The sequence below is a fragment of the Onychostoma macrolepis genome, chromosome 02, assembly GCF_012432095.1.
Source record: "Onychostoma macrolepis isolate SWU-2019 chromosome 02, ASM1243209v1, whole genome shotgun sequence".
Taxonomy (NCBI): Eukaryota; Metazoa; Chordata; class Actinopteri; order Cypriniformes; family Cyprinidae; genus Onychostoma; species Onychostoma macrolepis.
This window is the reverse complement of record NC_081156.1, coordinates 15,675,558-15,688,077: the sequence shown is the minus strand read 5'-3', so window position 1 is coordinate 15,688,077 and position 12,520 is coordinate 15,675,558. Positions and strand designations below refer to the sequence as shown.

Below are 12,520 nucleotides of genomic sequence, written 5' to 3'. Positions count from 1 at the left end.
AACACGTAAAAGAAGTCGACACCGATAGCCTCGTGGGCAGCGTGTCGTCATGTTGCGCTGTAGTGCTTCAGACGTCCTGTGTTCGAGGCCTGGCTCGCAGACATTTCCTGATCCCGTCCCCTCTCTCTCATTTCACATTCATGTCCTGTCTAACCACTGTCTATCAAATAAATGCAAAAAATAAATCTTTAAAAAAACACGGCAAAGAAGGAGCAGAAGCAAGCGATCACATATGTAAGCAGATGCATATGTAAAATGACACGGTCATCAAACATTAATCGTTATATAAATCAAAACTACGTAATGTTACAGAATGAAATGATGATCCAGGAACTGGTATAGGACTGTGTAAGCTTTAGGGGTGTTCATGGAAGTGATCTATTGTGATCTATCGTTCTGAATCTGATCTATTTACAAAAATAAAATTTTCTCACCTTTAGTTCAAAATGTTGTTTTTCATGAAATTTACCCACATTCAAATGTTGAAAAAAAGATTACATGAAGCTAGAATAAAACATTTTTTGTTTTGTTTTGTGTTGTTTATAAGCAGAGTATTTTTTTATTCTATGTTCAGATATTCATTCAACAAAATCATCTGGATGCCATGAACATTTCTTAAAAATTATCAAAAATGCTGGCGGCTGGCAACCTTAAAAAAAAAAAAAAAAAAATGCTGGCGGGGAAAGAGTTAATATGTTCACAAACACACGCATACACAAACAGTTTGAGGTCTGTCATATCTTATGCTTTTGAAAGAGGTCTGTTATGCTCACAAAAGCTGCATTTATTTGTGTCATGGTTTTTTTTTTGTTTTTGACATTTTGTTTTTTAAAATGTCATTTATTTCTGTAGTGGAAAAGCTGAAGTTTCAGCAGCTACAACTACAGTCTTTAGTGTCACATGATTCTTCAGAAATCATTCTGACCCTTTCATCTTGCTGACACCAAATATAATTTATATAAATTATATTAATGTACATTTTAATTGAAATATATATTGACATATATTTTATATTGTATCATATAAAATATTATAAAATATATGGCCTATAAAAGACCTATACATATTTTTTCTTTCTTTAAATTGAATTTAATTCTGCTTCCTGTTTGCTACCGCAATACAAATGCAGAAATTGGAAATTAAAAGACATCCTCAATTCAGAATAGGACACACTCCTCTTTGCAACTGTGCATAAATCGAACAAACATGATTTCACTCCATCTTGTATCCAGACACTCATGATAAAAATAAAAAAAACACGCTTTACAGGGGAGCGGTGACAGCATTGCTGTGAAATGTATTTGGAGTGGGGCTTTTCTCACCAATAAGAATAAAATTGAAAAACTGGAATGGACGGATCACAGGATGCTTTATACTGGGAAGAGAAATTTCTGAATTTGCTCTTCATGTACTCTAATATCAGGTAGCCTTTTTTGGAAAAAGTGGGGGTAGAAAGAAAATAGATTTTGGATTTTTCAACGTAATGTAGATATGATGGATTATATAACAACATATTTGCAACTTTGATTGATGTGGCGTTTGCAGTTCTGAAATCTGCACTGCGTGTTTAACGCAACTGCCGGAGCCGAATTTTTGGTTTTGGCTAGAGGTGATTCCCCTGATAGTGGCCTGTGTGGAGCTGTGCAGTCATCTGTGCATGAGTAAACAACAGGAGTGAGTGGGCCTGACCTCCTGTTCACCTCCACTCCAGACCCTTTGGAGTTTGCTCAAAACATAGAAGCTGGCCCTAACTCCAAACATCTCATTTTCATCCTTCAAAAGGTTGAAGATTTCGACCAAGATTATAGTTAAAGGGTCCTGTCTTAAGATAAGCACCAATCTGCATTAGGCATATTTGCGAGCAATTACCCCTGGAACACTCCTGAGATGAAACACGACTTTTGTTGTCAAATTTGTAAGCGTGAGTCCCTCCAACCCCTCCGTTTCTGGCTGTTTTTCCATTCGGTGTTTTCAAAAAGAGTTAGTTCTATGAGAACATAGCATTTCCTTGAGATCAGATTTGATTATTCAGAAGCAGACTATGAAGTATGTATGAATAAAGGTCTTAAAGTTCAACAGCAGGAAGCTTTTGTAACAGGAACAACTAATCAATCCCAGAGCTGACAGCTGTGCAATTAACAATGCTTGTACGGGCCACATGAGCAGCACCGTCTCGGATTATAGAGGTGTGCAGGAAAACATTCCCGCATGACATTGTTCAGAGGTCAGTGAGTGATGGGATGCTGAACAGCTGGAGGAGTGACGAGTCTGAGAGTTCACAGCAGGCTTTGCTTAAGTGAGCTACAGGGTAAAATGGCATTCCTCACGTTCTCGTCTGTCATTTTTAGGTCTGTGTGTTTAAAGGTCTTTACCTACACCTATCTCAATGCCAGGCGATGAGAAGACTAGACAGCTCAACCTGATATTGAACATTTGCTCTCAATCTTTTGGGGAAGTTCAACTGCATGCTTTGTGGTAGAGCTTTGGCAGAGTTTTGTTGAATGGGTCACAAAAATGCTGTGTTTGGTTAATGTTTGGAAATTGTTTGTGTTATTTGAATGTTGCAGCTGAAACTTGAATTCCTGATGATTCAGATTTTTATTAGGGCTCGTAATAGAGATGGGGGGCTTAACAATTGTTTTTGTTTGTGGGCCCTCAAATTTAATACAGTCCATGTTGAAATTAGGTTGTTGTTGATTTTTTTTTTTTTTAGCCTTAAAAGGGATAGTTCTCCCCAAATAAAAAAAAGAAGCACAAAAGAAGATAATTTAAAAAATGTCTTGGTGTTTTTTGGACATTCAGTGACAGTCAGTGCGGTCCAGTGTAGATTGGACCCCATTCAGTTTCACTGTATGGATGAGAAGAGTTTAGAAAGACACAAGGGTTCTTCCAGCTCCCTGGTATCTTTGATTCAAGATTTGAAAGAAATGCTGGGAAGGTAAACTGTGTTACTTGGGTTGCAAACCTGATTTAAAACAGGCCTATTTAAACAGGGTTCTTTTGCTTTGAAACACTGGAGGCTTTGTTTTTGTATGCATTTTTTTTTTTTTTTTTTTTTTTACTTTTGTCAGAGCAGGCATTTGTCAGTGGATTTAAAAGGCTTGTTGGCATCTTGTCTCTGGAGTAGTTTTATGTCCTAGACCCTCATTACACCTGCCTGGAATACCAATCCACAGTCTATTATGCACTATTCATGGACTTCACCTCTCTGCTAAAAAGAGGAAAAAGACAACCCCTGAACCATTCAAACAAACGGCACAGAGGCATTTCACATTTTTCAACGTTCGACTTCCAATGATTTGTAGGAAAGAACTTTTAAGTTGTATATTGATATTAATGACATTTTAGTTTAGCTTCAAGTTTCATGTTTTCACCTCATTTTATTAGATTGCAACCAGAACAGGCATGGAACAGTCTTAAAATAAATGCAATAATGAGATACAATTCGTGGCTTGAGGTAATTATGGCTCCTGTGGCATTATATGTGGTTTTGGGTTAAATTTGGCAAAGTTACTCCTTTAAACCAGAAGTTTTGGGGGATTTAGAAGAAAATAACTGAAGCAAATAAAACTTGGAGGCTAAAAGGGAGAGTTCTAGAAACTCGTGGATTCTTTAAGGCCAAACAATGTATATTCAAGAAGGATCGTAAGAAAATGAAGCACCAGAAGAGGGTTTCTCCATATGTTTTTGGTCATTGATTTAAAACTAATGGAGGATTAGTAGATTTTTAATCCTGTTCTTAGCAGCCTGACACACTTCAGTATCAGCGCGGCCGCTCTCCAGCCCTCAGTCCACAGAGCTTTAAGCTGCTGAAATCCCATGGTGTGCTTGAGTAATGCATTATTATGAATGTGTGAAACAGACACTGGCACCCTGATTGCAGTTGCTGCTTTACTGTTTATTCAGTCTGTCGAAACAAAAAATTATGTATTTGAGTGTATAAACTCAGGAAATTTTCTTTAAGCCTCCTGTTGAGTTCTGACAATAGGCAACTTTACACTTCTACCATTTAGCAAGATGAATTGAGCAAGACATGCCTTGGTGGTTAAAACCCATGAACAACTTTCGGACATGAACTCATTTATGGCAAGCAACATACATAGTGACACTAATCACGTGAATGGACAAATAGTCAAATGCTCTTGATGCTTATTGGATTATTCATTTAAAATAGCTGGAAAACTTGATCATCTGGTTTGAGATATGGAGTTATTGAGTGCTGTTGTCAATAAAACAAAAGCAAATCCGAAATGTATTTAAAAAATTACATGCAAAATGCAAAATAGAAGCAACTGATAAGACAGCAGTAAAGTCCAGGTCAAAACCAGTTTGGCCAGCTAATACTGTGGCTGATCAACCAGTTTGAACCAGCTAATGACCATAAATTAAACCATGTCAAATCAGCTACTGGTTTAAGCTGGATTTTCCAGCAGGGTTGCGATTACTGCTTTGAAAATGACCAGCACTAGCTCCTCCTACTGTTTGTTCAATTAGAGGCTGATGTTTTGTATTAGCTATGCAAGGGAATAGCGTCTCCTCATGGCAGTGTAATTCAGCTGGTAGTGAGGGCAGTAATCTAGCGTGTGAGTCAGGGCTCAGTGCCAGCCTGCAAGGCCATTTCCAATTCTTCGTCTCTAGTGGTGACATTAAAACGTAATTGGCTTCTGCTTCTTCTGCCAACTGTAGTGACTCCCCATAACATTAAGGGACTTTGGCTGCTCAGAGTACTAAGTTTGTGAATGTGGTGGCTGTAGCCATTCAATCCAAGCTAAATGTCTCACTCTCTATATTCCCTTCTGGCACTTTGAGTTGTATGGGGGTTTTGTCCATGCTGTTTTTTTCTTAGAGGATTTTGTATTTACTCTTTTATTGAAGAGAATAACCGGTCCTAAAGAAAATCTTTTTTTTTTTAAATACCAAAATTAAATGTAATGCATTTTTACGCTGATTATACTGATATGTACTGAAATACTAAAACAACGGTACTTAATCTATAGAGTGTAAAATAAAGAGTGCGACCAGTGTAGTCTGATTCCCGAATGAATGACATTTATGATCCGGTTCTTTTGAACGAATCACAAACATTCAACACAGTCAGTATAGTGTGATTCCAGAACGAATTTTCTTTAAAGAGCGGTTCTTTTTAGGAAATGAGAACCATGCAGCTCAAAATATAGTCCGGATCCTGAACGAATGATTGTAATGAGTTGCATCTTTGTAATGAATCAAACACACACAGCTTAGAACTGACCATGAGATTAGCTGGTTCCCAGCTAACAGGGAACATTCTGGCAAGGTTCTCTCAAAATTATGTACAAACATTATTCCAGTAATTTCAATAGAACATTCATTTTAAATGATCTTGTCTGTAGTAATGTTCTTAAAACGTTAGAACAAAAACATTGTTCATGGAATGTTTTGGGATGGATTTTTTTTTTCCTGAAAGGTTTTAGTTGGCGATTCACCTAACATTTTTTTAAACATTACTACTTGTTTCAGAATATTTAGAGAACATTAAAAAGTAATGTTCCCATAATGTTTACAAAATTATAAAATGGAGTATTCCCTTAACATGCACATAAACAAAAAGCAAAACAAAAAACACACTTTTAAATTTTTTTTCAAAAAACGGGCATTTTGAATGTTTTGGGAACATTCAGAAATATGCTTATTCATAACTTAATGTGAAAGTTAGCGAAATGTTCTTGGAACATATTTTTGTTATATGGGTTGTTTATATGAATATATATAGCTACCTAAAGATAAACATTACGCATTTTCCAGTCGTTTTTTGAAAATGAATGAAATTTGTTTAATATAGTTTAGTAAAGGCCAAGTATTTTAGAGATTCATGCTGTGACTGAAAAAAAGACTGAAAAGTCTGTGTAACACAGCTTTGGCAAGAACTGATGTCGATTGACTTATTGAAATTACAATTTCTAGAATAGAATAGAATAGAATAGAATAGAATAGAATAGAATAGAATAGAATAGAATAGAAATTGGCTGTGGAGTCACACTTTTTTCCTAATATTTAATCGGAACTGAAATTTCCCTTTTTCTTTGTTGATCAGTGGGCTTGAACACCTCCTGATGTTATGGAGATGTGATCTTCTCAGAGGTGCTTGAAGACTGATCCATCAGTGTGCCAGCTTGCTGGCTCTCATATTCTCATCTGTGGAAGCATAAATGGGATATGATCATGTGCTGCTGTGTCCCATTACTCAACACAGCACACTGTGAAACTGTAGGAGACTAAAACATATGTCAAAGGGAACAATGGGGTCATCATGCCCATAAATGAATGGAAATAACAGACTTATGGCTTGAGTTCTGCTGAACAATACATATTGCGGTTAAGCAGCTTGCAGTTTAATCAAATGGAATAATAAAAGTTTGGTAACCCTTGATCCTCATCCAGTCATTACTGCCCTGATGGTTTGGGAAGGACTAAATAAGGCCTGATACATTATATGGAGGTTCAGTGATATTAGGCATGGATCGGGCCAGGAGGAAATTCACGGGAGATTAGTATGTGAATATGGTTTTTGCAGGCCGTGTGTACATGCTAGATCTCAACAAGCCTGCCAGAGTAATTTTTCTTAAAGCTATGAAACACTTTCTACCTCAGTCATCATTGCGGGATGGAGCCAAGGGCATCGCTTGTACAGAAAGACAATGCATTAGCTGAGGAAATGATTTGGAAAGGAAAGACTGCGATTTGTTTACATTATTTCAACAACTTGTCTGTGTTACATAATGATGTTCTCAGAATGGTTTGAGTGCAATATCACAGTGTGTTCTTGTCTTTCTCTCTATTCCTTTCCTATCTGTTTTTCAATTTTCCCTCTTCCCAGACTCGGACCTTAGCATGCGAACAGTGAGTACGCCAAGTCCGGCTCTGATTTTGCCGCCTCGTTCATCTCCAGGCGTGCTTAATGGCTCCTCCACGTCTTCCTCCACGTTCGGCACTGAAACCATCGCCATGGTCCACACGCCACCCACTTCCCTCACCCATCCGCAAAGGAGTCTGCGACAGCCGAGAGACCAGCAGGGGGCGCCCATCGACATCCTTCCTGACCATGCTTTCCTGCAGATCTTCACCCATCTGCCCACTAACCAGCTGTGTCGGTGCGCCCGTGTTTGCCGCCGCTGGTACAACTTGGCGTGGGACCCGCGTTTATGGAGGACTATTCGTCTGACAGGAGACGTGCTTCACGTGGACCGTGCGCTTCGGGTTCTCACTCGCAGACTGTGCCAGGACACCCCCAATGTGTGTCTCACCCTGGAGACGGTGGTGGTCAGCGGCTGTCGGAGGTTGACTGATCGAGGACTGTACACGGTGGCACAGTGCTGCCCAGAACTGCGTTGCTTAGAGGTGGCCGGCTGTTACAACGTGTCCAATGAGGCCGTGTTTGAGGTGGTGTCACGCTGCCCCAACCTGGAACACCTGGATGTTTCAGGTAATTCATCTTGGGTGATAATGTTTGGTTGTATTATTTGTATTTATCTGCCAATCAGAAGTTATTTAATGATTAATATACAGTTGTACATTTTAATCTTTAATTATTTCGACTGGTTTTGCTTCAGAACCCAGATTTTATGTTTAAAGTGGCTTCCCAAAATAGCATCAGATTTGTTTATTGTAAAAATGTTTGTATCTACATGACACAATATGCGCTGCATAGGCCCAACAGTATGCAAAATTATTTAAATTATTCCTGATCTAGTCGGAACAGGAAAATTGACCAATTTTGGTTTCTGAAAGTCTCTTGAATTTCAGTGGTCTTATGGTCTTGGCAGCCAATAATTCACTGCACATATCAAATTGTGGTTGGCACAGACTATGTTTATCTTCATTGCAAGTGAACCCGGATTTAATCTAGACTGGGTTGTTTCTTTTACCTTGTGACCACTAAAAAAATTTTACTCCGAGATCGCTAGTATATTTCACAATTAATAACAAAGAACAGCACCACATTGAATTAGACATGGATTGTTTTAAGTAGAAATGATTTTTTTTTTAAATTGAATTCCATTAATCTTTCATTCTTTCATCATCTTTCATCTTTTTTTTTTTTTTTATCAGTGTAGTTTTGTTCATGTTTTCAAGGATGAGAAACTACAGATGAATTATATAATTTTCATTCATCTCAGATTTTCCCCTGCGGTTCACTACCAGAGCAGACCTGTGACCCAGTTGAGAACCAGTGGTTTAACATTTGGCATAAAAAGCAGAAATAATGAAGTATTTGAGTCTGTACTAACACAGTTATATTCAATTTGACATTCTCAACAAAACATGTCAGTAATGTAGCTGTGTTGGTCTACAAACTCTCTGAAAACACAGAAGGATTTTTATTCAGCTGTATAAATGACTTCCTGACTCAGAGCCAAACAGCCTGTGCTTCACCTGCTTTGTTGTCCAGCACAGAAGACAGTCGAGTCTTTTTTTTTTCTCACAGAGATTATTCTGAAATGTCCAGGACTTCCTCTTGGAAAAGCTGGAAAAGGTATTAATAGCTTTGGCATTCTCTATACTTCCCAAAAGAAACATAAGCCCAAGCAGAACCAGGACCTCTGACTTTAAGGTGCTTAGGGAAAATCTGCTACCCTAATTTAGAGAATCAATGATCAATTGTCGTTTGTATAAAATGTATTGCTATAAAGGTAGACTATTTAATGTGCATATAACTTTAAATAGCTTTTATATTAATATTTGTCCACTTGTCCAGTATATATTATATTATGTTATATTTATATAGCTTTTTCTGTTCATGTTTTTAATGACTTTTCCTGGCAACCTTTTATCCGTTTTTCTTTTCAGTTTTCTTAGAAGCATTATATTTCACAGAGGACCATATAGAAGTTTATAATTTAGGACTTCGTGAATGAGAATGTCAGAAAATAATACTCCTTCTCCTCATGTCCTCAAGTCCCTTCCCTGGTGTTTTATTTCCAACTTCCTGCGCTGCACTTCCTGTTGGAGCATATTGTTTTTCCTGTGTGAGTGCAGGGGTCCGACTGGGGTCCCTCTGCCGTTGGACTGGAGCTCTGCATTCTCAATGTGCTCCTAAAGGAGACGCGGGGAGATCCCATCCCCCACTCCTCCTGATATAACTCATTTCAGATGTCTCTCCAAGGTTTAGATCAAACCCTCCGCTGCCATTTTCATGTTCTTCAGATATTCTGCAATAACCTTCAGCTTCAGCTATTTCTACTGTAAAAGCTTTTGTTTGTCTGATGTTGGTGTTTCATAAGTTAAATCAGATGACAGAGGTGAAGACCAGACAGCAGAGTAGATAGATACATTTCTCAGATGGCGTGTTTCACATCTAGACTTTCTTCTGTGATTTCTGTACAAACAGATCTAAAGGCAAACATTTGGTATTTCTTTTCATGTGCATCTGACATGAAAAAGTCTTCAGTCTTTTGGGAATAAAAATCATCACATACACATGGTTCTGAAGAAATGTTTTGGGATTCTTCTTTTTCATAATCGTCAAAACAATCCCTATAATTTATCTTCAAAGATGTAGTTTAAAGCTGAAATGCATATTTTTTGTTAAAATACTTTCTCCTGTGTCAACTTAATATGCAGAGACAATTATACGTTTTTTTTTTTTTTCTAAGAAAATTAGAACGCATATGGTTCTCAAATAAGAAGAAAAAAGAAAAAAGTACGGGTGCTCCAAAAAGGTTAAAAGATACAAAAAATGTATTATATATATACAGTTATATATACAGTATGATATTTATAGAGAATGTATATTATGCACTTATGAGAGCATACTTCCATATCCAGGCAGATTTTAATATAAATATATTTTTAAAAAAACATTATTAGAGGGGCTACATCTTTTTTAGTATTTTTTTTTAGTATAAATATAAATATATTTGAGTGTCTGGATGTGAAATTATGCAAGCTGATATCAAATAATATATTTTTATAAAAGCATGTATATTGATATATTATATATTATATCAAATATATATCTTGCCTCTTATAATATCATTATTTAAAAATATATAAGAATATTATACAATCTAAATAAAATTATATAAATAATACATAGTATCTATATATTAATTGTATAAACATTATTTATCATTATGTATGCTAGTTAATTTGATAATGCTAGAAGCACACACTTCATCTTTAAATACAAAGTTTTGGTAAATTTTTTAAATCGGGTTCTGAATTCTACATATTGTGTGTGCCGTTAAAACAGATGACGTAACATTTTTCTATAATTCTGTCTTTGTACTCTGCAGGGTGCTCTAAGGTGACTTGCATCAGCCTGACACGGGACGTGTCCGTCAAACTCTCCCCTCTTCATGGGCAGCAGATCTCCATCCGCTATCTTGACATGACTGACTGTTTTGCTCTGGAAGACGAAGGCCTGCACACCATTGCCGCCCACTGCACTCAGCTCACCCACCTCTACCTGCGGCGCTGCGTGCGCCTGACCGACGAGGGCCTGCGCTTCTTAGTCATCTACTGCCCGTCCGTGCGGGAGCTCAGCGTCAGCGACTGCCGCTTCATCAGTGACTTTGGCCTGCGGGAGATCGCCAAACTAGAGGGCCGCCTGCGCTACCTCAGCATAGCGCACTGCGGCCGCATCACAGACGTAGGCGTGCGCTACATAGCCAAATACTGCAACAGACTGCGTTACCTGAACGCTCGTGGCTGTGAGGGACTGACGGACCACGGCATCGAGCACCTTGCCAAGAACTGCCTCAAGCTCAAGTCCCTGGACATCGGGAAGTGCCCGCTGGTGTCAGACGCCGGCCTGGAGCAGCTTGCACTAAACTCGTTCAACCTGAAGAGACTGAGTCTGAAGTCGTGCGAGAGCATCTCGGGCCGTGGGCTGCAGGTGGTGGCGGCCAACTGCTTCGACCTTCAGCTGCTGAATGTACAGGACTGTGACGTGCCACTGGAGGCGCTGCGCTTTGTCAAGCGTCACTGCAAACGCTGCGTCATTGAACACACCAATCCAGCCTTTTTCTGAGAGCTGCACGCATGGGATTGTGTGGACGGATTTGAGAAGATAATCTCTTTTGACCCGGGCCGGTGACGTCTCTGCTAGACAACACAGCGGAGATTTGCACTGCTGCACCTCTGTATTTAATTTGCATGGTTGGGAGGAATCTTAACTTTTTTTTAATCCATTTATTTATATTTTTATTCACTTATATATTTTTGATTACTCATCTTGTCTATGTCAGATTGTATTACGTGTAACATGTAAATTTCATAATGAATGCAATTTGTTGGCACGTAGAGGATTACATGATTTGACGTTAACCAGAAAAGAAACTAGACATGTTTTGCAGAACTAAGGTGGTCCATGGTTTGTTTTTTGTTGTTGTTGTTGTTGTTTTTGTTTACATTTGATATCTCTGTTATGAATGTTTTGCTTTGTTTCATCATGTAAGCCTTGTAATAGCTTGGTTTCTATCTTGGTTTCATTGCCCAGGAATATTACCAAACAGTGCCATTTTGCTGTGACGTTCACCTTTGTAATGGTCAATAAGGCTTTTTCAGGTGTTTAACAAATGGAAGACCACAGTGGAATAAAGAGGTCTAAGCCATATTAAACAAAATCATAATGTCTGCTTTTAATTGGCTAACCTGCATTAGCCGGTGTTCTTTCACTTTGTGCTATCCTGTCAGATTTGGTTACCTCCCATTAAAACAGTAGGTAGTACAATTCGACAACGAAAAATGCTACCGGTCTAATTATGGTTTATTAACATCTACATCTACACCTACCCCAACCCTAAACCTACCCCTTACAGTAATGCAAATACAGTAATTATTGTTGTTCCGCATGAGAAAAAGGATGCAGTATTGATGTGTGCATGCGCAGTAAGTCCTGGTATGACAATCTGACGGGTAGGATAAAATGTAAGGACACTTGGTCTAGGAATGAAAAACAAAATAAAACAAAAAAAACAGCTAAATATGCAATTACAGTGGTTGTCAACCTGTGGGCTGCAGCCCCCTAAAGGACCAGGGAAGTACTGCAGGATGCTTTTGATTAGTGTTTTTTTTTCTTTCTTTCTGTAAACAAGATATATGTCAAAATAAAATAGCACAATTTCTATTTTTTTATATAGTCATGGCCAAAAATATCGGCACCCTTGGTAAATATGATCAAAGAAGGCTGTGAAAATTAATCTGCATTGTTAATCCTTTTGATCTTTTATTTTTTTTAAATTCACAAAAATCTAACCTTTCATTGTATAATAAGAATTTAAAATGTGGGGAAATATCATTATGAAATAAATGTTTTTATGTGTTCTAATACACACTGGCCACAATTAACGGCACCCTTTTATTCAATACTTTTTTAAACCTCCATTTGCCAGTTTAACAGCTCTAAATTTTCTCCTATAATGCCTGATGAGGATAGAGAACACCTGACAAGAGATCAGAGACCATTCCTTCATCCAGAATCACTCCAGACCCTTTAGATTCCCAGCTCCATGTTGGTGCTTCTTCTCTTCAGTTCACT

General features: G+C 38.0%; 1 protein-coding gene across 4 annotated transcripts in view; it reads left to right on the top strand.

Annotated features, from left to right (window-relative positions):
• fbxl7 (F-box and leucine-rich repeat protein 7) overlaps positions 1–11,823 on the top strand; it is a 66,815-nt gene extending 54,992 nt beyond the window's left edge. For 2 of the 4 annotated variants that reach the window (XM_058745660.1, XM_058745663.1), the window contains exons 3-4: positions 6,857–7,462; positions 10,275–11,820. In XM_058745660.1, coding sequence (XP_058601643.1) covers positions 6,857–7,462; positions 10,275–11,011 — 1,343 coding nt within the window. In that variant the 3' untranslated portion in view covers positions 11,012–11,820. Of the gene's footprint in view, positions 1–2,132; positions 2,309–6,856; positions 7,463–10,274 lie in introns of those variants that run through there. The other 2 variants (XM_058745669.1, XM_058745675.1) reach the window with 2 other exon arrangements.
• Positions 11,824–12,520: the final 697 nt, after the last annotated feature.